The 27,732-nt window shown below is 49.0% G+C and overlaps 1 protein-coding gene across 6 annotated transcripts in view; it reads left to right on the top strand.

Moving 5' to 3' along the window:
- LARGE1 (LARGE xylosyl- and glucuronyltransferase 1) overlaps nt 1–27,732 on the top strand; it is a 526,862-nt gene that overhangs the window by 391,758 nt on the left and 107,372 nt on the right. For all 6 annotated transcript variants that reach the window (XM_059186798.1, XM_059186795.1, XM_059186796.1 and 3 more), the window contains one exon: nt 18,748–18,852. In XM_059186798.1, coding sequence (XP_059042781.1) covers nt 18,748–18,852 — 105 coding nt within the window. The remainder of the gene's footprint in view (nt 1–18,747; nt 18,853–27,732) is intronic.

The raw sequence follows: 27,732 nt of genomic DNA, 5'->3' as shown, positions 1-27,732 counted from the left end.
ATTGTTTTATTATCACTCATTTATAGCTTACTGTATCCTACAAAGGGTTTTAGGCCACTTATAAGAAAAGATACAATACGTTATGGACAAGGTTCACTGTATCCTACACTGCTTTTAAAGTTGAGCTCTGAGCTTCCTGGCAGCCAAAGTAAAAAAGTCTACTCAGGGGTCACCTGGGTGGTTCAGTTGGTTAAACACCCAACTCCTGATTTTGACTTAGGTCATGATCTCAGCATCCTGGGATCAAGCCCCACCTCAGGCTCCCCACTCGGGGGAATCTGTTCTCTCTGTGCTTCTTCCCCAGCTTATACTCTCTCCCTCTCTCTCGAATAAGTAAATAAATCATTAAAAAATTAAAAATGGGTCTTCTCAGAGGATTCCTGCTTCAAAAGAATAGATGTCCTTTATTTTCTATGGACTCGGGTTAATCCTGTTGTTTGGTTTGAGAGGAATTTCTCACCAGGGACTTTCCAAGAGGAAGAGTGGCCTGGTGGACAGGGTCCTCAGTAGGATCCTTGCACTAAACGCAATGGGAAGTTGTGTAAAGCTCTTCAGTGTCCATCGGGGAGAACTGGGGGGCCAGACCCAGGCGTTCAGCACAGACCCAGGCCGCGTGGCTCAGTTCGGCAGCACCCTGCGGTCCCCTCTCCAGCCTTCAGCCCGCCACCCCCCACGGTGACTCCGCGCTCCCAGGCCTTTGGCAGGAGCTCAGTAGCAGATCGTGCAGGCTTCATTTCTGACGGCAAAGGGAACGGGCATTTCATTAGTCACAGTCCAGATGAATTCTTCTTCTTTGACAAAGAAGAGGATGGAAGAGCCCACACTTCTGAGCTTCCGGGCTTCGAGAGTCTGTCGTTTTTACCCCGTTGTCCTTCTCCCCGAGATGGGCGTCATTTCCCTCCTCCGATGGCTCTGACATGTGCTTCTGACAGACACGTGCAGCCCGGGGCCTTCTGACCTATTCATTCTCAAGCAGCCTTCAGCCCTAAATAAGGAACACGTGTCATCCCAGGCAGATTTTTTTCACCTGCCACTTGCTACTAAATCGGTGACCTTTTCCAGATTGAGCCTCAACAAAAGCTTTTGTATGCAGCCCGTCCGCTTGAGACAGACACGGCAGAGCAGCCACCGTTCGTGTCCCGGAGGCTTCAGCATCGTGGGCTCCCCGTTCATCGGCCACTCTTTCTCCTTGCCCTGGCATTCCTCTGGGCAGAGGGAAAGTCCCTTTCTGGCAGGGTCCGGTTCCTCCTCCCATCCCTCTCGAGCCCCTCATCTACTTGACCTCGTGGGCTCTCAGCACAACTTGGCGCTTTACCACGGATCTGTCTGTGGCCTGGCCCCTCCGTCGGAAGGAGTGTGCCAGTGAGAGAGCGCCTTAAGGTTTTTGGCTTTGTTGTTGCTGTTTACGACTCAGAGCCCAGTACGGTCCCTGGCACATAACCGGCGCTTAAGAAATGAATGTTGGATGAATGAGGGAGTGGATGGGTAGATGGCTAGGTGGCTGGCTGGCTGGCTGGCTGGATGAGTGAGTCTGGATTAGAATGCTGGCTCCTTGTTCAGAATTATTTGCTTATCTACACACACACATGCATCCCTTCTTTGGCTCTCTCCCACCACGGCCCAATCACTTCTGGGACTTTACCAAACAAAATTATTTTCCTCTTTTGAATTGGAGGCCTCCATTTAGTCTCCATCAGAAAGGTTATCAAGACTATTAAAAAGCAAGGTCTTGTGCTTTGTTCCTGGTGATCTAATACCATGCCAAGAGAAGACCATCAGCTGACTATTATAGGTCCGTTGCCCTTGGCTTGCTAAGAGAGGACTGTCTCCAAGGGGTCAGCAGTGAACAGGCTTAGAGAGAGTGACTCAGCTACCAGAATCCCAGTGGTTTAGGTGGCTTGTCTGCTATTTAGCTTCTGCAAGGGTCGTGTGAGAAGAATGAGTGGAAGGACATGAGTGAAGCCGGGGTCCATCCCCGCAGCCCGGTCCAGCTGTTGGTTTCGGCAGCCTTCCTGCCCACCGTGGTCCTGAGCAGCGGAGAAGGACTGTTTTTGTTAAGAAGCAAGGGTTCTGGTCTCTTCGCAGCTGCGTAATCTTGGGCGTATTGTTTCCTCCTGTGTAACTCCATTCCATCCGCTGTGCCGTGAAAAGGTTAGACGAGATGATTACTAAGGTTGCTCCAAGTGTAGTATTTTTAACTCCACTAGGACCTCTTTTGATAAACTGTTCTAATGTCCTTTCAAAGTCAGCCATTTAGCATGTCTCTGTTATAACATGTCTCGGGCCACGCATTTGATCACGTGCTTTGTCTTCTTGATGTACCTGTGGCCTTCTGGAGGGGGAGGACTCTGTCTTGTCTACTGGCTTGTCACCCAGAGTCAGACCCAGTGCCCAGGACTTGTACTTTCTGTGGACAGGGCAACTCAGCTCTTTTCCTGCCCTTGGCTACCTGTGGATTGAGTTGCGAGTCTGCAGTGAAATGCCCCAAAAGACAGGGGGCTTGTGCCAAGTTCATAAATCATCCATGCATAAACTCTGAGAATCTCATCACTTGCATGCTGTCCCTAACACTTCTCCAGTACAGAAAGTTTCTTTTCATCTCCTCTCCTTCCCCTTTTATCTTCATCCCAGGAAACACCACCTAGCCTTCGGGGTCACTCTTGGATCCCAGCTCCATCATTCACCTGTGGGAACCTGGGCTGGTTGCATTCATTTCTGAGCCTCAGGTTTCTTACCTGTAAATAAGAGGCTAAAAGTCCAGGAATGTCACAGCACCTGCCAAAGTGTGTCCACCCTTTTTTTAGCCTCGTGTTCTGAAAATAATAGATGCTTAATTCGTGTTCCGTGCAACCAGAGGAGAGCACACCTAGGAAGGACAGAGCACCTGCACCACACAGCCCTGGTTGCAGACCTTCTCTCTGCATCCATTTTCTTATCATTCAGATGACAAGTCCGGGCCAGAATACTCCCCAAACCCCTGCAGCTTAGGGATCCTGGGCCATGCTACTGCAATGGGGTCTTATGGTTTTCGTTTTGGTTTTGGTTTTTTAGAGTACACAAAGTCTCATCCTCAATGCCGGAGTTTCCTTAGACCCAGAGGGACTTTTCTAAACACAAGACATACACTTTTCTGAAAACACACAATTTTCTTACATGAGCCCTTGGCCTTATGAGGTCGCTGACAGACAGGAGTGTGGTTTGGGGCTCAGCTCTCCTACAGCTGTGGGCTGCTGTGGCCAGCAGATGGTTTCGGGGGTAAGACTGGCCACAGATTTCTCTCCTGAAAGATGTGCATCACAACCAGCCACTTGAATTCGAAGTTGGTGAAAGAAGTAGGGAGACCCTGATTTTTCACTGGCGGTGCTAGGGAAGCCAGTTAGAAGCCTCATAGTAGGTAGAACATCTTGAGAATGAAAGGTGGTGGCAGGCGGAAGGGTGCAGAATGGGGGCTTTGGAGTCGAGGCTGCTTAATTGCAAATGTTAGAGAAAGAGCGGATACATTGACAGTCTAGAACCCCTACCTTTAGCTCCCCATCAGCTCTCCTTGACCCTGTACCATATGGTAGCTTTCTACTGTGATGGGGGAGCCCTTTTCTGGCTTCTCTCTCCTTTGTTCAACAGTGAAGCATCATGGGGCCCGGGGTTCTGCCTTGGTCTTCTCCATCAGCCTCTCCTTTCTGCGAGCTCATGCTCTTAAACACCATTGGTGTCCCAGTGATAATCCAGATCCACAGCTTAGATTCAGCCCAGGCTGAATTTAGGCAAAACAAGAACTCGGGATTCCACCCAAATGGTGGTATACCCATGCTTTGGGATAAGAAGGTCCCGCTCAGCAACAAGAAGGAATGCAGTATTAATGCATATAACAACTTGGGTAAATTTCAGAAACACTGTGCTAAATACAGGAAGTCGAACATAGAAAACTCCATGTTCTATGATTGTGATTCTGTTTATGTGCAATCCTAGAAAAGGCTGAACAAGAGTGTGACAGAAAGTCAGCAGCAGTCGCCTGGAGCTGGGGTTCAGGGAGGTAGATCGCGTGCAGAAGGGCCACAGGGAGACTTCAGGGTGTTGGAGCCGTTTTGTAGTTGTTGGTGATGATGGTTTCATGACCGCACATGGTTACAAAAATGTCAATGAGTCTGTAGAATTCTACTGTACTTAGGTAAAGCTTGAGGGAAAAAGAATGATTCCCATCATTTCTCCTCTAAGCTGCTAGAGAGATGGGGAGAACAAGCTGCTTTTTCCGGCCACGGGTGGGAGAGCCGGTGGGGAAGAGAAGAATCTAGAGTTCGGGATGGGACATCCCAAGTCTGAGACACCTACTAGATGTCCCAACCAGAGAACTGAGCTGGGCAGTTGAATTTATACTTCTGGAACTCAGTGTGGAAATCAGACTGGGGACAACATGTGGGCAGTATTTAAAGCAGCGGGCTGGACGGAGGTCACCAGGGCCACAGACCAGTGAGCGGGGAGCGGCAGAGCTCTGGGGATTGAGGGGAGGTCTCAGGGCTCTGGCGTCCGTGGGAAAGACTCAGTGGGATCAACCGTGTAAAATATCGTTGGCTTATACCAAGTATTCCTTCCATAGTAGCTTACGTCATCATCAGCTTTTATGTTGGTGAAATTCGCGTCATTTCAACCAATTAGCCATTTTTAAATGTGTGATTCAGGAGTGTTTAGTTGTTTATGGGGTGAGGCAGCTGTCACCTCTCTCTGGTTCTGAGACATTCTCATCACCCCGGAACACCCTGTACCCAGCAAACTGTCACTCCACACCATCCCTCCCGCTGTGCGCTGTTCACCACTGACCTACTTTCTGTCTTTATAAATTTGCCTACTCTCGATATATGAAAGGAATCCTACAGTATGTGAGCTTTTGTGTCTGGCTTCTTTCACTAGGCATAACACGGCCAAGGTTCAACCGAGTTGTAACGTGCATCGGTGCTTTGTTCCTTTCTACCGCTGAGTATGTTATTTTATTATTATTATTATTTCATGTCTCCCCACGCTGACGCCAGAGCACGTGCGGGAGTTCTTCCCCGAGAACTTTCTCCCTCCATCCTCTTCATCTAGTTGTCTTTTCCTCCTCCCGTGCTTGATTTGACTTGTGTCGGGGGCAAGTCCCACCTCCTCAGAGACTTACCCCACACCCAGCAGCACCTCTTTCCCATCCCCCAAGACACATACGTAATGTCGTCAAGTTCCCTTTACCATCTGTTTCCCAGAGCCTGATCCAGACTCAGGCGAACTTGTCTGCACTGCACTGTTCCCGGCAGGAAGAGAGCACTTCAGTGCTCCCCAGGGTCTGTGGAGCCCTGGGGGACCCGGGGCTATGAGAGCAGCAGAGTCTGCCCCCGTTCCCACAAGCCCTATACCCTTAGTAGATGGCAGGCCCCTCGCCTCCACCTCTCGGTGGGGACGGCCGTCAACCCAGGCATCCCACGGGCACACAGATCCCTCAGAAGGTGTTTGCTGACCATGTTGTGTGTCTGCAGCCCTTACCTCTCTGCTCATCTCTAGGCTTGCCCGTTTCCACTGGGCTGCTTCTGAAAGAAAGAGCGAGAGAAGAAGGGAGGGAGGGGGGAGAGGAGGAAAAGGAAGGGCAAGGAAGAAAGAAAAATAAGACCCTTGATTTCTAACCCTGCCGAGCATCCCCTGACCCATCTCCCACACAGCAGCAAGAATGTTCTTTCCAGACCCAGACTCCAATCACACTGGCCCTCGCTGACTGTAGTGGGGGCTGTGTAGCGCCCCCATGCTGTATCACCCCCGGGGCACCGTCCGCATTGTCTTCTTTGCACATGGTGCCCGGTGTCCTGTGGCCAGACAGTCCTCCCTGCCTCGGGCCCTTCAGTTGTGCCCCCAGTTTGTCCTTCAAGGAGAAGCCTCCTTACTCTGGCCCTGCCTTCAAGACCCCACAGGTCTCTTCCCACCTCCTCTGTGGGGTCTGTGTCTCAGCCACGTTGGCTGTTAGTCCCTTGCGTGGTAGTTTTTCCTCCTGACACCAACTGTCGGAGGACACCAAGTGGGCAGCCTACAACTCAGATCTGACACTACTACCTGGAGTTGGCGTCAGACCCCACAGGCTCTCGGACTCTGTCCCTCCATTGGGCTCTGCCTGTGCCGTCAGACATCAGGCATGATCGGACCCCGAGTAACCCACACTCCCATTCAACTTGGCTACTGAGTCAGGGCCTCTCTCAATCCCCATCTTCATGTAGCTTTGCTATTTGCTAGATCACAGAACCCAGGAACTCACTTTACTTACTATTAGTGGTTGATTTTAAAGACTACAACTCAGGAACAGCCAAATGCAAGAGATGCCTACGGCAGGGTTGTGGGGAGGATGGTGGAGGTGCCATGCCTTTTCCGAGGGCACCATCCTTGAACACGAAGATGTGTTCACCAACCCATAAGCTCTCTGAATCCCATCATTTGGGGTCTTTGTGAAGGTTTCATTAGCTAAACATGGTTGATTAAATCATTGGCCATATGTGATGAACTCAGTCTCCGGCCCCTCTCCCCACCTTAGAGGCTGGGCAGTGGGGTAAAAGTCCTGAGCTTCTAATCAAGACTTTGTCTTTCTGGCAACTAGCCCTCCATGTAGCTCTCTAGGGACCCACCAGGAGTCACCTCATTACAACAAAAGGTGCTCCTGTCACCCTTACCACTCAGGAAATTCCAAGGGACAGAGACCAGGTATCTTTCCATGACACCATATCCTTCATCCTTGTCAAGCTTCCCATTGCAGGGTCTTAACATACACTGTCACCCTGCCTTGGTACTCTTCCCATCTTCCTTCAGATCACGATCAGATCCTTTTTTCCTCAGATGACTCCTTGACTGACTTCCCCTCTTACAGTCCCTGGCAGCACTCTGACCTCTGACCTCACCTTCCCCAGCCCTTCAGCGTCAAGTTCCACACTTGTTGGTGTGACTGTTTAGCAACCTTGCCCTGTGTCATGGGCTGAGTTATCTCTCCCAAAATTCATATGTTGAAGTCCTAACCGCCAGTATCTCAGAATGTGATTGCCTTTGGAGAGAGAGTTTTTAGACGGGTGATGAAATGAAGTCAGTAGGATGGGCCCTCATGTGTTACGACTGGTGTCCATATAAGAAGAGATTAGGACACACAGAGGAACCATGTGAAGACACAGGGAGAAGGCAGTTATTTACAAGCCAGGGAGCAAAGACTCAGAAAAAACAACCATGCCAACATCTCAGTCTGGGACTTCCAAATAAATTCTTTCAGCCACTCCATCTATGGTACTTGTTACAGCCGCCCTAGCAAACTCATACGTCCTAAGCTGCACTGAAGGTGGGGACCATCTCACAATTAACCCACCATTGCATCCCCATAGCCCAACCTGGTGCTTAACTAATATGTATTCAATAAGTATTTGCTAAGTGGATGAGTGATTGACCTCATGGCAATGACAGAGATCTTCGAAATAGGAAGTTTCATTAAACTGGTACTGAGTAATCCAGACTGGTGATCCTTCTTTATCTTAGTATCTCTCTTCCAAACTTCCTCTCTGTCCTCTCTTATTGAATGAGCATCCCTCCACCTCTGTAATCTGCCCAATGACCATCCTTAAGAAGATAGATTTGGTCCTTAAGCTTCCTGACTGCTGCTCAGACATACCAAAGCCTCTTTTGGCAACTTCCACCTTCCAGACCATATCCCAAGAATAAAGTTTGCTGAGTGTCTGGCCTCCATACATATAGAGTATCAGCAAGCAATAATGCTGTAATCTTGGGAATATTATATGAAGAAAAAACCTGAGTAATAGCTACCAAAGACCAGGAAATATTTGCTAATAATGGTAACACTTGAAGTTGAACAGTAGTTAACAGTTTACAACATTTTTATTTTACTCTTAAAATAACCACATGAAAGACCTAAATGTGAGACATGAATCCATCAAAATTCTTGAGAACACAGGCAGCATCCTTTTTGACCTCAGCCACAGCAACTTCTTCCTAGAAACATCACCAAAGGCAAGGGAAGCAAGGGCAAAAGTGAACTATTGGGACTCCGTCAACATCAAAACCTTTTGCACAGCAAAGAAAGCAGTCAACAAAACCAAAGACAACTGACAGAATGGGAGAAGATACTTGCAAATGACATATCAGATAAAGGGCTAGTATCCAAAATCTGTAAAGAACTTATCAAACTCACCACCCAAAGAACAAATAATCCAATCAAGAAATGGGCAGAACACATGAACAGACATTCCTGCAAAGTAGATATCCTGATGGCCAACAGACACATGAAAAATTACCCAACATCACTCAGCATTGAGGAAATACAAATCAAAATCCCAGTGAGATACCACCTGACACCAGTCAGAATGGCTAAAATTAACCAGTCAGGAAACAACAGTTGTTGGCAAGGATGTGGAGAAAGGGGAACCCTCCTGCACTGTTGGTGGGAATGCAAGTTGGTGCAGCCACTCTGGAAATAGTATGGAGGTTCCTCAAAAAATTGAAAATAGAGCTACCCTACAACCCAGCAATCGCACCACTGGGTATTTACCCTGAAGATACAAACGTAGTGATCTGAAGGGACATGCGTACCCCAACATTTAAAGCAGCAATGTCCACAATAGCCAAGCTATGGAAGGAGCCTAGATGCCCCATCAACAGATGAGTGGGTAAAGAGGACATCTTGCTGTTTGCAACAATGTGGGTGGAACTAGAGAGTAGTATGCTTAGCAAAATAAGTCAATCAGAGAAAGACAATTATCATATGATCTCATCGATATGAGGAATTTGAGAAGGAAGACAGAGGCTCATAGGGGAAGGGAGAGAAAAATGAAACAAGACAAAACCAGAGAGGGAGACAAACCATAAGAGACTTTTAATCTCAAGAAACAAACTGAGGATTGCTGGAGTGGAGGAGGGTGGGAGGGATGGGGTGGCCGGTGATGGACAGTGGGGAGGGTACGTGCTATGGTGAGTGCTGTGAATTGTGTAAGACTGATGAATCACAGACCTGTACCCCTGAAACAAATAATACATTATATGTTACTGAAAAAGTACAATAAAAAAACCCACAAGATGGAATCAGGATGAATTTTACCATCATCCACTTTATTTTCTTATTTTTATTTATTAAAATTCAATTTATTTAACATATATTGTATTATTAGTTTCAGGAGCAGAATTTAATGATTCACAAGTTGCATATAACACCCAGTGCTCATGGTCCATCAGGGGCCTTCCTTAGTGCCTGTCTCCATCATCCACCTCCCCTCCGGCAACCCTCAGTTTGTTCCCTATAGTCAAGAGTCTCTTATAGTTTGCCTCCCTTTGTGTTTTTATCTTACTTTTCCTTCCCTTCCCCTATGTTCTGCATATGAGTGAAATCATATAGTATTTGTCTTTCTCTGAGACTTACTTCACTCAACATAATACCCTCTAGTTCCATCCATGTCATTGCAAATGGTGAGATTTCATTCTTTTTGATGGCTGAGTAATATTCCATTATATGTATACACCCATCTTCTTTATTAATTTGTCTTTCAGTAGACATCTGGGCTCTTTCCATAGTTTGGGTATTGTGGACATTGTTGCTATAAACACTGCGGTATCCCCTTTGGATCACTATTTTAAAGAAATAAAAACTAAAGCTCAAAAATCAAGTAGTTTTGGTTCAGGTTGCACAGTTAATACAGTTGACTTCTGATGGTGTTGAACTGAATAATGATGGGCTAGGAGCACCAACATTCCTCCCCATCCAACATCCTCCCCAACCCTGCTCAGGTGAAAAATCTACATATAACTTTGGCTCCCTCAAAACTTACCTACTTATTGCCTGGAAGAATTACTGATCATGTGAATAAGTGATTAGCACGTGTTTTTTTTTTTATGTTACATGTATTCTATCCCATATTCTTACAAACAAGCAAACTAGAGAAAAGGAAATGTTAAAATCAGAAGAGAAAATACGTTTACTGTACTGTACGTATTTATAAAAAAAGAATCGGCATGTAAGTGGACTTGCATGTTCAAACCCATGTTGTTCAAAGATCAACTATAACTGGAAAACCCAGAGCTTTTGTCGTGGCCTTAGAATCATACAGATAAGTGCTTTTTCCTGCAGGCCCAGTAGGAAGAGTGAGATGATTTCTCCTAGGTGCTGTCACTAGTGAGCCAAAGGAGCGTCCCTAAATGAAGTATCTGAAAGATGCCAGCAAATCGTGTTCTTCAAAGAAGATCCAAGGAGTCCATGGATGGAGGTTGTAGATGGATCTGGGCCAGCTCTGCTGCCCTGGCTGAGGCCTTGTCTAAGAGGGAACAGCAGCCAGGCGTCCTAGGAATCAGTGTGATAAGAACAGCCTTGGAAGAGAGCCCAACGACTGGCCCCGTGTTCCTTTTTAGTTTTTCCCATTTCCAAAGACCAAAGATCAGGGAAGGAAGAAGAGAGAAATCATTATTTGAGATCGAGCAGGAGTTTTTTTAAACTGTAAATTAAGTTAATGTGGGCCCATATGGGACTGATTTGAGAGGGTCAGGAGCTGAGGGGGACTTGTTCTTACTTCTTGGCAGATGCAATCGTTACCTGAACCTTTATTGGATTGTAGACTCTTTTCTGAGCCTCGGGCTGTCCTTCTGTTCTCTCTAGATGCCCTTGGGTAGGAAGTGCTCTCAGCTCAGCGCCCTGGGATTGATGCTGAAGGAAATTAGTCTCAGAGCACCTGATGGACATCAGAGATTCTGCAGGATTCTGGGCCGTGTGGGCAGGAACAGCTGTGCGGGTCAAATACGCCTTGGCCAGACTTTCTACCCACTCTCTCGTTTTGGAGCCTTGCCCACAGTGGTGGCACTTGGAGAGGGAGATGCCTTGCAGATTGTTCCTAACGCAGAGTGTAGGTGTAGAAATGCAGGCTTTCGCACAGAGAGATGTGAACACAGCCCAGGCTCTGTGGTCCCAGCCACTGGTCCTTGACAAGTGATGTGACTTCTTTAAACCTCGGTTTCCCTTCCGAACGATACAGATAAACACAGTGCTCACCTCTTGGGCTTGTAAGGTACTCAGAGACAGGGCATGGAGAGCTCATACCCCAGTGCCTGGGCAAAGTGCCCCCCAAAAGGGGGCTGCCCTGAGGAAGAGGGGCCCCCATCAGTGGGCAGCTGGGTTCACACAGATACAGTGCAGGTGGAGGAAGTATGGGCACGTGGACAGTACAGCAGGAGGGGGATGCTGAGAGAGCTCGTTGGGGCGTTCAGTAAAGGCGTACAGTAAAGACCGCTCACAATCGGGTCGGAAGGGAGCTTTAAGACCATCCAGTCTGAGGCAGAAATCCCCCTCCCCCAGCATGCCTGCTGAGTGACCTCCCTCTCCAAAGGTCCCCAAACCTGTCATGCATGAGAATTAATGGGTGTGTCTTTGCCAAGAAATCCCCAGGCCTCCCCTGCCCAGGAGAATCTGCTTCAGGGAGGTGAGGGGTAGGGCCGGGCAGATGATAGCTATCCCATTTGAGAAGCTTTTTGTAGAGATCATAAAATCCAGACTGCAGGGACTGGGTCTGTTTCCTACAGTGCCTTGTCTCCAGCAGTTGGCACGGACCCCCCTGCACGGTGGGGTCTCAGTGTATACCTGCTGGGTGAGGGCAGAATTGTGCAGCTTCTTCCAGAACCAGGCAGTGTTCAGAAGCTAGAAAGGCAGCTTGTTTCCGTCTTGCTGAACTCTAATGGAACTCTCACAGTCTTGCTTCTAAGAAGCAAAATCTATCTTCTTCCAATCTTCACTCGTTCAGCCTAATTCTACCTTCTGGAGTGACACAGATTCTAATTCCTCTTAGAAGGGATTATCCTTCAGCTATTGAGGTCAGCAAAGATGGGGTCTTTATCTCTAAATGAGATCGGGGTTGCCTGAACAATGAATCAAGCTTCGTCATGCACCCCCAAGGCAACCAAATGGTCGACGGAAGAACCTTTTTAACTGGAGCACATGGGTTCCAACTCAAGGCCATGCAGTATGAACGAGAGACACAGAAACCTGCTCGAGGGTCTCAGTGGAGCCCCATGAAATAGAAAACCTTTACCATTTTCCAGGGGAGGGAAATGAGGGACAAAGAATTTCCCCAAGATGACCATTCCAGTGCAGGAGAGCTAGAATTTGAACCAGGTGAGAATTACCATGCACGTTCCAGGGAAGACAAGGCAGTCAAGTTAGAGAAGCTGGTGCATGGGGAACATAGCCAGCATAGAATCAGGGGCAGCCCCAGCATTGGGTGCTGTGTCCCTAAACCCCGTGCTCCCCCTTCCTGGGCTCCACCTGTAAGAGCAGGCGGTCCCAGAGTGAGTCCTCGGACGGTTGCTGTGCCTGTGAGTGTCTGTGATCCCTGAGTGCATTTAGCAGAGCTGAACTCAGGCTGTAGGATCTGTGAAATGTGCAGGTTCAGAAACGGCCCTTTTCAACCCATTCAGGTTGCTTAAATACCCTTTTGTGTGGCATCTTCTAAGCGGATGCTTTATCCTTCCGCACCCACTGGCTGGGGGCACCCGGGGCGGGCGCGCAGCAGTTCTTAAAGGATGTTTAGTAGACGGTAATGTGATCCTGTATGTTTTCCTTATTATTAGCCATCCTGCACCCAGACATGCCCTGAATGGTACTATTAAAGGCTTTCCTATTTTAAAGTAGCTTATTAGAATAAATATGAGGTTGGGAAGTCATGTTGCTTTCTCTGCTGATACTCCGGACAGCCCCTGGTTATAACATTTAATATTCCCCTGCTGGTGTGAGCAGAACTGATTTGATATGCAGCAGTGGTTGGCAGACTCTCTCTGTGCATCGAGGGGCTTTCCTGGGGGTGGAGATAAGGAGACAGCCCCGGAGCATCTGCGATCAGAGCTATAACTACCTGTGCCTGGTGTTTACCTGGAGAGGTTAACCTGTAAGCATCCACTTCCATCCTGTTCAGAAAGAGTTTACCGGCTCCAGATGGGCCAGGATGGTCGATGATAGATAGTGCTTATTTTTCATCCATCCATCCATCCACACTCTGCTGGGCCCCGGAGCACTAAGCTTTTTAATCAAGGAAGCAAAATGATCAGATTTGCACTTTCAAAGTATTTCTGCGTAGGCAGAATGGAATGGCAAGGCTCCCTGGAGGGAAAGGTCATCCAGTGTGATCTGCGAAGCCATCTGGGAAGGAGATGGATTGAGGGGCTGACAGAGCCAGGCAGAGGGCGGGTTTGAGAAACCGCGGATCAAATCGGTGGGATTTGGTTATGGCAAGGATGTGGAGAGCAAGGATTTAAGAGTAGAAGCTCTGGGAAGTCGTCTGAGCTGGGTTGGAGATGGGGGATTGACTTCCTGTCCGTGGTATTTGAGGCCACTGGAGTAGATCCTGTCATCCGGGAGAGATGGGAGGGGACGGGAGTTGGGGAGCACCGGCATTAAGGGGAGGCAGGGAAAGGATGTTCAGAGCGGGGGAAACAGCCAAGAGACTAGTGTCACAGAAGCTGATAACTTCAGAAAGGCCCCCGGGGGGTTGGGGCTATGGCCAGCAGGACAGGGCAGGGTGGTAAGACCACATTTGCTGGGACGTCTCAGACACCACGCCCAAAGTGACCATCACTATTGGAGGTAGGGGACAGGGCAATGCCTCAGGTGAGCACCTACCAGGACCCATGCACTCGACCTGTGTTGGGTGATCTGCACATCTGTTTAGAGATGGGAGATGGATTCTGTTCTTGCCTTTTTATAGTTAAAAAAAGAAAAAAAAAAAAAAAAAAGCTCAGAAAAAGTCAGACCCTGGCCAAGCCCTGCAGAACTGGGGCTGGAACCTTCCTCAGCCTGGGTTGCAATCCCTTTGCCTTTCCAATTTGCCATCCGGCCTTGCCTCCCACCTGGTGGCCTGGTCGGGCCTGTCCCTGCCCCTCGTGCCCCGTGGAGGCGTCACCATGCCCTGCTCCTGGGGCCTCACCTCCCGACCGGAGCTCTGCCTCCAGCCCGAAGCCGCGGAGGGAGGGAAGAGGGGAGTTGCCAGCCTAGAGCCATCCGTCTGCGGGCTGGTGACACCGACACCAGGGCCCCAGCAGAATAGCAAGCTTGTTCGCTCTTGTCTGGCTGTTAGTGGTGATGTATGAATAAGCAAAGAAGACAGCTTCATTTTCATAAGTTAACTTGTGCCTGGAGTAAGGAAGACAGGGAACAGCGCACTTAATCATAACCACGGGGCCGCACAGAAAACAATGACAAAGGCTTTTCTGTTAGTCACGGTGTTTTATTGTAATAACTCCTAAGAAGACGAGACGGTGCGGAGTGCTGAGGGAGGCAGCACGCCAGCAGCCCGGGTCCTCCCCCCCCCCCCACCCCGCACCTCCCGCAAAGAGGAGTCCCCTGAGACTTGACCTCTTAATGGGGTGGCAGGCCTCCTGGGCTCGCATCGTCCAGGCTAAAGCTTTAGACGTGGACCACTGGAGACCAGATGCCGCCTGGTTTATGAGCTGGGGTTGGCAGGGCTGGAAAGGGTGATTGTCACCAGGGAGTGGCGGGGCCTCTGCCTGGAAGGGTGTTGTGTCGTGAGGCAGCACTGTTCTCAGGGAGTCCTGGGCATGTGGAGGGCTTTGTGGACGAGGCAGGTGGAGGCCGCCATCGTGCACCAGAGGAGACAGTAAGCGACCCGGGAGGCGCCCAGCCGGCACCCTCCACCATCCCCCGCCTCCATGATTCCTTGTCCTCTGTTCCTGCGACTTCTCAGTATTTCTGCCACCACGAGGACCATGCTGCTTCCTAATTGTTTGTCTTCCTCCTCTTCCAGCTGCCTCTGCGGCAACAACCGTGTTTTATTTGTCTTTGATTCCGTAGTCTGTTGTGTGGTCTCTGACACAGCAGACCCTCAGCCCATGCGAAACTAAAGCAGCGTCTAGGCAGAATAAGGACTGGGTCAGCTAAGGAAGGAGCCGGGGAGATGGGTAAAGCCATAGATGCCTGAATCCAGGCCCATGGGACAGAAGGGCGGGGGGTGTGTGTGGGGGGGAATCCTGGCTGTAATGATAAGAGCAAATACCTACTCAACATCGTACAGGTTTTCCAGGCATTGTTAGTGGTAACACTTGAATACGCACAAAACACAAAATTAACTTGTGCCTCAAGAGAAAAAAGTTAATGCTAAGGTATGTCCTGTGTTTTAAGCTCCCTTTATAAGTGAATGAACTCGTAGGCACTGAGAGGTTAGGTAACTTGTTTGAGGTCACACAGCTAATAAGTTGAGGAGCCGGGATTTGAAGCTGGACAGTCTGGCTCTGGCATTCCTTTTCTTCATCAATTCTCTGCTCTCAAGAAGCGTAACACAGGAGGCTGCCACTGAGTTCTGCTGGTCTGTGGACAAGATTTAGATGCCATCATAGCTTATTGTGTGCTGGGGAACCCCTACTGTAGCAGGTTACAGAGCTTCCAGACCTGGATCAATAGTTCTCTGACTTCAAAGTGCTCTCCAATTACCTGGCTCTTTTGTGATGCAGATACCTAGACCCAATGGCCCGAATTCTCTTCCGTCTGCCAGGGGCTGAAAGGTGTGGAGTGCTGTATGACTGATAGCTGCTTTTAACCAGCATCCTCCGGGCTTACCTGGAAGCTTCGGAAAGAGCATTTCGCTCTCCCCTCCTTCACCAAGATCGACACCTCCTCCCACTCAGCTCTGTCTGGCGGGTCTGGCATCTTCCTCACCCTTCTGGGAAACTGCGGAGCGGGAGTGACAGCCCCTGGATACACGGGTACACCCCCTGCTCTGCTGAAGTTTGAGCTCAAGGTCTCGGTCTCCAGAGGAAGAGTGAGGAAGAGTGAGACGCATGGGGAACTTCAAGTCGTGTTCTCCAAACTTCCCTGCTCCCAGTCTACACCTGGGCTGCCTTGCTCACACGATGGCTGCAAACAACTCTTTTGCACACACCAGCCCTCTCATAAGGTTTAAAAAAAAATCCTTCATTAGCAACAGGATAGCGGTAATTTTAGTACCCATGGGTTGAGGAAATGCAAATTGGTAAACAGCTTCCAAGCCTTTGCTTTGCTTTTTTAGACAGATCCATTAGCTGCTCTGTCGATGATTAAAATGGTAGCAGGGTTTTGCAAGTGGGCTTGTGAAGCCCCTGCCCCATTTGGTGCGTCAGGGCTGGAATGTATGGAGTGCTGTGTAAGTGGTGCCTGATGAACTAGCATCATCCGGGCTCATCTAGAAGCCTTGGAAAGAGAGCAGGCCCATCCACAAGGGTTTCTTTGGACGTCATCTAGGACAACAGTTAGGTCCTTCTAGAATTTACTGAACTGTGGTCAGGGTTTTGGCATGATGAATACCTACAGTGAGTCCTCTAACTGGCAATAATAGGTGATATTTTCCTCATTTTTTTTTTTGTTTTGCTTTGTTTTGTTTCTTTGTTTTTTGTTTTTTGTTTTTACCAACAAATTGGTTCAGTATCTGCGAATGGGGAGTTCATATCCTCTGCTAATTCTCTCATGCCTTGACACTTCTAAATAAGAATTCTGGGAGAATGCGTGGATCTTGGTGAATGAGGGGAGGGCAAATGCTCTGCAGCTTCGAAAATGCGGGGATACTAACACACACACTAGTGTTATGGGGCTCCGAGTCGGGAGAGGGTTATCCACGAGATGTCATGGACTTAGCAGACATTTATAGCATTGATACGCAGCCCTTGCCCTTGGACTGGTGGAGGGGGGGATATTTTTACGCATGTGGTGTGGGTGTGCCTGCGTGTCACCTGTCTGTCCTTGATGGGGCGTAAGTCAGCTGATGGCCAAAAGTGCCAGGAGTGCTAGATAGAGCCGTCTCCTGCCTCAGGGGTAAGCCAAGGACAAGGTTCACACTCAGGGATGTTCATAGCTGGCTTTGGGCTGGAGACACGCTGGAAGGGATTCCGGGCAGGAATTGGCCGAGGGTAAGGGCACTTCCTGCCAAGCGAAAGCCGTAGGAGCAAGAGCCGAGGGAGGGAGAACCGAACTGTACATTTTCTTGTGGCAGGAATGAAGTGTGGCTACGTAGAGAAAGCTTCTGAGGAAGTAGATCAGGGTCAAACATAATGCATGGAACGCCAAAGCCCAGAATTTGGACTTTCAGGTGGTTGAAGAGGACCTCACCCTAAATTCAGTGAAAGACCATTCCCCTCTTGTCATTTCTGAGCACGTCGTGCCCTCCATCCATTATATTGAACCTGGGGTCCTTGTACCAACTCCCCCAAGGACTATGCCATCCCCTGCTCCACTCCCCAGCCTCCGTGCAAGATCATCACGTGAGCTCTCGAATGAGGTCCCGGCACACGGCTTTCTCAGCTGAGGACCACCTGCCTTTCAGATCTCACTGTGTTCTGTGAGCATCGCAAGCTTATCGCGGTGGAATGGATCCACTCTTGCCCGTCCTGAGTTGGTGATGGGTTTTTCTGAGGGATTCTACATGGGGTGGATGTGATCGTATACAATGACAAAGTGGGTGGTAGTATTTCTCCCATGCGTCTAATTTATGTATTTGTGCTGGGGTGATGATTTAGATAGGAGCTTGATAAATTGATCAAATAAATTGCACCGGACCCACACAGCATCATTTCAGGGAGCTGTCATCACACCAGGGAGGTTCTATATCACGCAGCGTGGGGTACCAGGAGAACCGCTCTGTTTTTCTTAACATGTTGCTGGGCTTTCATTGGGTCAGAAAGGTCTGTATTTCTCAGATTGGCCAATAAAAAAAAGATTTTAGCCCCAGAAGGCATCGGTTAGCTGCAGAAGACAGTGATTATGAGTCAGGGGATACTTTGCAAGTTAGACCGTCCACACCTCAGTTTCTTTCCCTATACAATGTGAATTTTTTTTTCTTTTATTCCTGCCTCCAACACTTGTAGTAAAGGTAAGCAAGACTGCACCGAGACAGTGGAAGGAATCTGGGCATCAGACAAATACTGAACTATGTGTGGGCTCCCCCATAATCGTGCAGATCACAGTCCTGGGGAACCTCAGGTTCCTGGTCTATAAAATAGTTGATTGTTGGTCCAAGGGAATATCTTCTGTAAGAGGTGTGGTAGGTTTGTCTCGTGGAAGGCAGTGGGAGCTGAGGCCCTGCTGGCCCCACGTAGAAGGCCTGGGACCCCAGGAGTGGGATGCTCTAAGAGCTGAAGGGGAGGACTGACTCACCTACGATGCTGAGTTACTAAGAGGCCTGGCTCACCTGTGCTGTTGGCCCCGGTGCACCAGACACGCAACTCAAGATCAAGTGGGTATGAGAGGAAGAACGCTGTGGCGGGGAGCTGCTGCCGTAAGGGGGCTTCTGTCTGTGAGCCTCCATCTCCCACACCAAGGGCACGTCTTCCCTCTGTTGGCAGCCTGTGGTCTCCGCGGACGCCCAGAAAGCCAGCAAACTAGCATCTGGTGGGGACACTTGCAGCTGGAATTTGAAGTGTGCCAGTCAGCACAGAGGCGTTGCTTGACTGAAGGGATGGTTGGACCGATGGTTGCCTGGTCGGTTGGAGCTTCTGGCTTGATCAGAGAGGAACTGGGTGATCTTGGGCAAGGTAATTAGCTACCCTGGGCGGCCTCCAGGTGGCGGGGCTGGCCAAGTGTGAGAAGTAAAGACGGTCCTACAAGTGAAGCCCGGAGATCAGGGCCTGGCACTTGCTAACGAAAGCCGCGGTGCTGATGACCAGCCGTGACTGTATCTCCAGCTCGGCGCGCACTGGCACACGCAGCCTGGCTTCTTCTAAGACCTTTGCTTTCTCTGTACTTTCCAGGTCAGCAGGTCCTGGGCTTGGTCGAGAACCAGAGTGACTGGTACCTGGGAAACCTGTGGAAAAATCACCGCCCTTGGCCTGCGCTCGGAAGGGGCTACAACACAGGTAAATCATGAGCATGGCGCGGGCGTGGCAGGTGTTTTGGAAGATGACATGAGGGCTCAGTGCTCCTTCCTCTGAGGGAGGAGGCAGGCAAAGCACAGGAGGAGGCTGCCTGAATTCTGCAGCAGACAGTACATACACGACTGACCTTCTAGTTCTTTCTTAGAGCCTCACCTACAAGCACTGAGCTGTCAGACCCTGGCTGGCGGTGGCAATCTCACAAAAAAGCCTTTCTCCTGACTTAACCTTCAGACCTAGATCCCGTTGGGCTTTTTTTAGGAATATGACCTGTAGGTTCCTTGGCCCTGCTGATACAGAGATGGTTCTGCTGTGACAAAGAACCGCTCTGTTCTTCGTCAGATGTTACCACTTCTCAGCACCACGGAAATTTATTTTCCTCACATTCCGTGTCCGTGTTAGGCTCGCTGCTCTGTGCTCACCGTAGGCATTCAGGATTCAAACTTCTTCTACAGGAGGGAAAGTAGCAGATGTCCTGTTGACTCTGAAAGTCTCTGGTCAGAAGTGACGTAACTTCTGCTAATATCTCAGTGGCAAAAGCATCTCTGTGAATGATATCATTCATTCATTCATTCCGTACTCAGCAGCTGTATCTGGAGTAGTTAGGGTGTCCTAGACCCTGTGCCACATGGGCCACATATGGCCCGTGACCTCACAGAGCGTATCGATAAGAAATGAGAGCAGCCTCCCTCTCCTTAAGCTCTGGCCTGTCCGTGTTTGGTTTTCACCGTGCTTCCGGATCCTTCTGCGCTTTTCCCCTTCATCATCCTCTTTGCCACTGCTTTGGCAGCCTGTTCTCAAAGGATGCAGATGTGTGATCCGTGTTGGGACTGGTACTTGGAGCTCAGGAAGCAGTAGGTTTGGTCAGGCCCAGAAGGACTGGGACCTGGCATCTGAGACCAGCTATCCTGGGGTGGGGCGGGTGTCTGGGGATGGTGCCATCCATAGGGTTCTGGAGCCTAAGGCCAGCCTGAAGTCAACGCTGAGAGCTGAGGACTCCAGAGAGGTCAGGTACAAATACAGGGGCCCTAGAGGCCAAAGGGAAAATGGAAGACAGTCAAGCTTCCAGAGGTAAGAGTTCAGACATGGGGTCATCGTGGGGTCAAAGCTGGAGGAGGACAAGGAAAGAAAGGTTCAGAGTCAATGTCCTGAGGAACCAGACAGATGCCAGTCAGGGAGCCCCGTGAAGGCCGTCCTTTGAGATGGGGGACACACCTTAGCTGACATTTGCCAGAACATCCAGGCATCCTCACACTATGGAATTTTCCCCTGTGACGCCTTCCAGACTTAACAGCCCAGAGGGGTTGCGGTGGAAGAATTTGAGCCAGCAACCTTCCACCCATCTCCTGAAGGCGCCCCCCAGGGCCACCAGCTATGCTGGGCACTAACACTTGAGTTGCTGGACGGTGAGGAAGTCTGAGCAGCCCCCGAGAGAAGCCAGGCCGCTCTGAGCAGCGGCTCTCCGTTAGCTGGTCTAGACATATTTTAATAATGGCTAAGGCAGTGTCTCAGCATCCCCGCCGAGCAGGCACTGGGAGCTTTCTGGGTGTTAATCTTATTTTATCCTCTCACTAACCCACCAGGCAGGTGCTATTCTTATCTCTACTTTGAACACCGGAAACTCACACTGAGAGAGGTTAAGGCTCTAGTCTGATCAGTAAGGAGGCTGCCTTGTTCATGACTAACCCTCCCTCCCTTGAACTTCAGTGGTTTCAGGATCAAGAATACCATCAAACGTGGACTCTGTCTTTGAAGCATCTGGAGAGGGGCCTAGGATTTGGCCCCCTAAGAAAGCCTCCAGGATGTTTCTGGAACAGGAGGGTCTGCTCTGAAAGGTGGCACTCTGTTTCACCTCCCAGCCAACCCTCCTGGGGGCTTTCATGGTGCACTTGAGGCTGGACCTTTAGGAACCCACTGCGGGGCCAATAAGATGTCCTCCCCCACCACTGCCCAACCCCATACTTAACTTTGAGCAGCGAATTATCAGGCCATGTTGATCTTTTGCCAAAGCCGGGATTCCCAACACATGTCCTCCAGGCTCCTGCAAAGCTGGAGGACCCCCATGTTTGTTGGGTGAGAGAAGGGAAATCACAGGTAAATCCTGGTGTGTGTTGCGTCTGTCTTCCTCCCAGAATAATAGACAGCATCACGCAGATACGCTGTGTCGAGACATCGGGGTTATGGTTTTCTGCGTAAACCAAACACACTGGTCATCAGTCTGGGTTTGCAGGCAGAAGAGAAATGGGGCACACGGGGAATTTATTATGTCAAAAATGACACGTCCCCTCCTGCCTCTCCCGTTTGACTTCAGCACGAGGTCAGGAGACAGACAAGGATCTAAACCACCTCCAGTCCCCACGTGCGATGCCAAAGGCAGTGAGTTACTTCCCTTGCCCACTGGTACTTAAAGTGCAGAGCCGGTGAGGAAAGCCCTGCTAGAAATGATGTGTCCATTTAAATAAGCCAGTGACACCAAGTGATCATTATAAAGGGATTTATGCGACATCAGAATGCACTGGCTTTCGTGATGGGGATTTGTTATTTTAAGACTCAGAATTGTACCACACGTCGGCGCATGAGTCATGCAACACTTAGATTCTCGTGGAAATTGAGCACTCTGCGGGGAGGGCGCCCGCTTGCCCTAAATCCCAGCATGCAGCAGGCCTCTGAGAAGGGGTCTCTCCAGTAAAGCCCCGAACTGAGCCTTCAGCTTGAGGTGGGCAGACGCTGGGAGAGCCACATGCTGGAATCGCCGTTCAGCCACTAAATGTCCACCTAGGTTTAGCCAAGGTGGTTTACCTCCTTGAGTTCACCTCCTCGTTCTCTGCCTTGTACGATAGGATAACAGAGCCTGGGATGGGGGAATTAACAAGGTAAGTAGGTCAACAGGTCAGGCTTTATAGCCACAAAACAAGGGCACAGTATACCTCCGTCTCTGTCCTCTTGGGTTTTTTCTGCCACCTATCCTCTTAGGGAATGGAAACCATTCTCTGCTCTAAAAATGGTGGTTATAGGAAGTTTGCTAAGGTCTTCAAAGCCCTCAGGTCAGAAAAAAAAACAGAACAAAACACTAAGCTTCTTTGCTTTTCCTTAAATGTAATGCAGCAGCCACCTAGCACTTTTTCTCTTTTTCCCATATCTGGAAAAGGTGGCCTTTTCATATTATTTTAGAAAAAGTGATGGTTTTTACTTCATATATCAGCTTCCTGACTGTGTTTTACTTTAAAAATCTTCAGAAAAAAAAAAGGCATAAAATGCTTGAGTTGAAAAATCTGCCTTCAAGAGGCAACTGGATCACTTTTCGGCTTTGTTCCTTTTGGACAACTACTCCAGCTCTCTGAGCCTTGGGTTTCTTTCTGTGAATGGAGAATAATAAGCCCAGCCCTGCCCCCCAGCCCTTTGGTGGAGGCTTCTCGGTGGTAATGTAGCTTCAAGAGCCTGATAGACCAAAGTGCATTAGGAAGGTGGTTGTGGCATTTATTTCTCTTCCTGACCACAGCTTAGCTGGGCAACTGTTTGCAAGTAATTTAGATTCGTCCCCATTTATCAAGTTCAACTGCACCCACCAGTCATGAGAGCAGATGCTTGACTCTGCATTATCTTCATTAATTCCTTGAATTGTCTTGCACAGTAGACATTCCCCTGGAAACAGCCAGCCAGCTTCCTCCTTCCTCTTCCTGGTTTTCCTTCCCGGTCTGCTAGCACAAAGCCCACAGGGCCTTCAAGATTAGAGAAGATCTGCTCACCATCTTCTACCCGCGCCCCTCCCTTCTTACCTGAGCTGTGTACCACTTAATTCCATCTTCACAGAACTGCTAAAGCCACAGCCCGGCTCAGGGCCCTTCAGGTGGAATTAAAGGGCACCTCCCCCAGCCTCGCTTGGAGATGGGATCATCCCTGACTGCTCTGTCCGTCCATCATCTAGGTGCAGGAAGCTGTCATTCACCAGCATTCAGCAGTTTGCAAGACTTTTTTTTTTTTAAACAAGATTATGACAGGCCTCATTAAGATTCAGCCCACTTCAGTTCCTGCACTGATGGTGAAAATCTTAAAAACAAACACCAGCCAAGAAGAGAAGGGGAAGGAAAGCTACAGGTAGCAGGTGGCCGGAGATGATGGAGGAAGGGAGGGCAAGCCAGAGGAAAGGAGATGGCTGCCTTACAGTCCCAAAGGTTACTCAAGGATGAGATGCGTCCTCCCTGAATTGAAGGACATCATATTAACCAGAGGATGTGGTTTAAGAAACTGTTTAAAAATAAAATGCATCCCATTCCTTTCAGTCTCCAAACTAGGCCAGAGACTGACAGATGGAGACCTGGCTCTCCAGGGAGGGAGGAAGGATTTCTCTAGGAATCCTTATCCACAGAACAATAAAATGGGGACATTCAAGGACTGACTCACCTCTGTGGCTGGTGGGAAAGTGGAGAAGGAGAAGCCAGACGCCATGGCGATTCCGTGGCAGGGATTCAAAAAAAGCCTACATCTGGCCATTTGCCAGAGAACTGCTAAACACACAGCTCTCGTGAGCTGACCACAAGTGTGGGATGCAAGCTGACCCTTTGCTGTGCCCCCAACATCCAGTATTCAAGTCTGTCCATTTCCCAGAACCCTCCTTGTCTCTTGGCCCAAGAACCAATAACTGTTTATGCTCTAAAGGAATATTGTCCCTGGATGATTTCTGTCTGTAATAATTGCATCCAGAGAAACTAGCTTTAGGTGTAGTTCATTCATTCAGCACCTGCTCCTGAATGCCTACATCCTGGGTAGAAAAAGATTTTTTAAAAATGAGTGCTATCAAGAACCTTCCTTTAAGAAGACTGTAGTTTCGTCAAGAAGAGTTTACATATCTCACAAATGAACTTAGTGTGACTTGAGTCCCTGGAATGATCGAGATTCAGAGTTGAGTGCCAACCTTGCAATAAACCCAGACCGGCATTTTCTAGACTGATTCCATAAGGCATTGCAAGAGATGTCGCTATGTCTTTAGAAACTGTGGACTGATAATGTTGAGAAATCTGTACCCTGTATCCTTCCCTTAGAGCTTCAAGTTGCATATTGGTGTATTAGGGTTCCTGGAACGCCCGAGAGTAAGGGAAGCTGTCCAACCCAGCAGCACCTCCCACTCTCACTCAATCCTAGAGCTATGGAAATAAGTTGAAGGGCAGGGGGAACCTCCTGCACTAATTCTGGGGACAGGGATTATCACTTTTTCAGCTCTCTATCCCAAGCGTGTCACAGAAGAGCTAAAATAGAGTTTGTAGAATAAGCCCAGAGAAAGATGCTTGGCATTCGAGGAATGGTTCCCTCACGGCTTTGTACAATACTCATGTAAGGATGGAGACCTGTTCTACTGCATCTTCTAGGTCAACATCCTGTGTGCCATTGCATGTCCGAAGCCAGTCACCAGCCCTCCAAAACCTTCTTCCCAAATGAGGGAATTGTGTGGATGACCTTCCGCCATGGGTTGTCCATTTCTGGTTAGCTCCAGCTTTGCTCTGTACGGGCGACGCTCTGACCTGAATGATACGCTCTGGATGTTATCAGACCGTCAGAGGTTCATGCCTCCAGCTGTACACTCAGTCCACTCTTCTGAATCATTCAGAATGTCTACTTAGAACATCAGCTTTAGGCCCTAACCCAGAGAAAGTGCATCTGCATCTCTGGAGATGAGGCCAGCTCAATGTTACTTTAAACATGCTCCTTTGGGGCATCTGGGTGGCTCATTTGGTTGTGTGTCTGCCTTTCGCTCAGGTCATGAGCACAGGGTCCTGGGACCGAGCCCCACATCAGACTCCCTGCTCAGTGGGAAGCCTCCTTCTCCCTCTCTCTGCTGCTCCCCCTGCTTGTGCGCTTGTGCTCTGTCTCTCTGACAAATAAGTAAAATCTTGAGCCATGCTCCCTGCATGCTTCTGATGCATGCTAAAGTTTGAGAAGCAGCCTCCTGGTACACTTTCATTGCCATTTGCTCATCAGGCTCAAATTGAACTTGAGTTCAGCTGAAAAGCGCCCTGAATGACTGCTCAGCCAAAGGTTGCCCATTCTGTGCCTCTGCCGTAGATTTATTGACCCTAAAGCACAGGCTTTATATTTATCTCTGGTCAAGTTTTATCTGATTTAGACCAATCTCTGTCCCATTTTATTTGACTTCATTTGAGTCCTCAACTTCGGGTCATCCACAAAAATAATGAAAATGCCTTCTGTTCATTCTGCCAGGAGCCCTTGCCTCGTTTTTGTAACAGATGTTTTGAATGCCTTTTTTACAATCATGGAATAAAATTCAAGGGTTACCTGCATTGCACTGTATATAAATCTAATTTCAAAAAATATCGACATAGTGCCCTGGCTATAATTTAAAGAAGAAATTAAAGGAAATTAATTTACTATAAAATAATACTAACTTCATGTGTAATGGTTGAGGCTCGGCGGCAGTAGATGGCCAGTGGAGTGGTCTGGGGCTTCTGTGCCTATTTTCAGGGTAGAATTGTCTTCAGTGTGATGCTGCCAATGCAAAATGGCACCTAGATTCTACCAGTGCTGTGTGCTGTCCGTGAGGTGCTTTCCCAGAGTGGTGAACATCTCTTGGCAAATGATCAAAGAATAAGAAGTATCCTCTTGCCTTGATGTGTATTCTAGGCTCAGTGACCACTAAAACCATGCAAAACCAACACTTAGTTTTGTTTCTATAAGTAGTATTTGTTCCAGTCTCAGATAATTAGAACATCTATATGCAACCGTAATACAGATATCCAGGGGGACACATGGGATGTGGGAATATTCTTCACAGGAGTAGCCTGTCCTAGGAAGAGGTCCTGCCCCCCCCACCCCCGCCACCCCAGAGAACCATGAGTTCAAGGCATTGCAGATTCTGAGCAGATGGACCTCAGTGCAAAGCCATGACCCACTCAAGAATTCCCTCAAGGTCCGTGTCATTGAAGAAGACCATGCTCCCTGCTGGGAGGGAGTTCGGCAAGCTGGACGTCTGTGTAGTCGTTCTGCCTCCAGCTGCTTCTCTCCACTTACCCTTCTCCTAAGGTTCCGTGGAGTTACCCGGAGCTTGTCCACTTCATATCCTGAACCAGAATCTCCTGTGGCCTTTCTTCTGCCTTCTAAGTTTCCAGCAGAAATCCACACCCTCTTCTACCCAATAACCACAGAGATACCGAAGTGAAAGAAAGTGAGCAGTACGTCCCAGACTCTCTTCTGGGGTCTTGCCCTGCTCAGTTCCCTGCACATCGCTGATTCTCTGAGCTTCCATTCACATATGAGATGGGGATGGCCAGGTCTACTTCACAGAGGACGCGGGGGTGGGAGAGGGGAGAAGCACAGAACATAATACAAGACAAGGTTTGGCATGTAGTCGGCGCTAAGTCTGTAGGAGTAGCTGCCTTTCATCACTACTTAAAAGGTGGACTAAGGGACTGCAGGTGTCCGGCCTCCTCCCACATTGGTCAGCCTATGCTCCTGGATCTCCTGTTTCATTTTTCCTTTTAAAAGACAATATGTTCTGGAGATAAACAGTCATGGGTTTGAGTGCCAGCTCCCTCGGGTTCTAGCTCCATGATATCTGGTGGCTAATCATCTTTATTTGTCATATCAGGAATTTGAAGAGTTCCCACCTCACAGGATTGCTTTGAGGACAAAATGAGAGTATATTTTATAAAGTGCCTGGGGACGATCTCTGGAACAATAAATGTCAAATATTAGTGCTTTCCTTTGATATTTGAGGTTCCCAAAGAGGAAAGACACTTGTGGCCCTTGAGCATCTTTTGACAGTAACCCTGTCTTTTGTCCGTTGACGAGATCTGGGCCTGTGCCCTCCCTCCCCAGCCCCAACCGTCCCATTTGTTCATTTACTGGACATTTCGTCCATAGGCACCCAGCAGCTGTGACCTGCCAGGCAGTGTTCTAGGCCAAGGGGATGCCACAGACCAAGACCGAAAGGAGCCCTGTTTGTGGGAGGTCCTCTCTTATTGTGGGGGAGAAGCAGTCCCCATCTCGCAGGCCGGAGTGCCCCTGAACCCGCCCAGCTCCAGCCATTCCGCCTTCTCTGCTGCTCCTTGAGAACACCTGTTTCAACCTGGGGGCCTCTCCAGCTCCGCCACCTCTCCCTGCCTTACGCTCCTCTGTAGTGGTAATTGCCATTTGACCTACGATAATTTCCCTCATTTTCTTTTTAATTTTCTGTCTCTTTCCATGAGGATTCAAGTTCCTCAAGGGTAGTAATTTCTGTCTATTAATTTGCTTGCTTTATCTCCCGTCCCTAGAATCATGCCTGGCGTATATTATGCGTTGCATAAGTATTGTTGTTGAATGAAATGGATAACTTGGGAGGATGGCAAGTGTTTTGGAAATAGTAACCTAGAGCAGCAGCTATCAACAGGGATATTTGGCTGCCAAGGGTACATCGGCAGTGTTCAGAGACCTATCTGGTGGTCACAGGGGTTACTCCTGGCACTTTTGGGGTAAAAACCAAGAGTATAGTCAAACACCCCACAGTGCACGGGAAGGTCCCCTGTAACAAAGAACATCCAGCTTAAAACGTTGACATCTCTGAGTTTGAGAAGTCCTGACATAATGTGATGTGCTGGGAAGGCTAGGAGGGAATTGGATTCTTCTAGAAAGAGCCGTTTGTCTGGGGAAGGGTTCTCCAAGAGGATGGCGTTTGAGCTGCAGACCTGGAAATCAGCATCCATGCTGAGATCTAGAACAGGATTCCAGAGAGAACGGCAAACACAGCCAAGGTCCCGAGCAGGACTGGAGATGGATGTTCATGTTGGTCTCACGTTGGTCTCTGCCCCACCCTCCCTGGGCAGAGACATCAAGCAGACATTCTCTAAGCTTCAGCTGATGAACCCAGCTCTGGGC

This window comes from Mustela lutreola, chromosome 8 (genome assembly GCF_030435805.1).
Source record: "Mustela lutreola isolate mMusLut2 chromosome 8, mMusLut2.pri, whole genome shotgun sequence".
Taxonomy (NCBI): domain Eukaryota; kingdom Metazoa; phylum Chordata; class Mammalia; order Carnivora; family Mustelidae; genus Mustela; species Mustela lutreola.
This window is presented reverse-complemented; position numbering and strand designations above follow the sequence as displayed.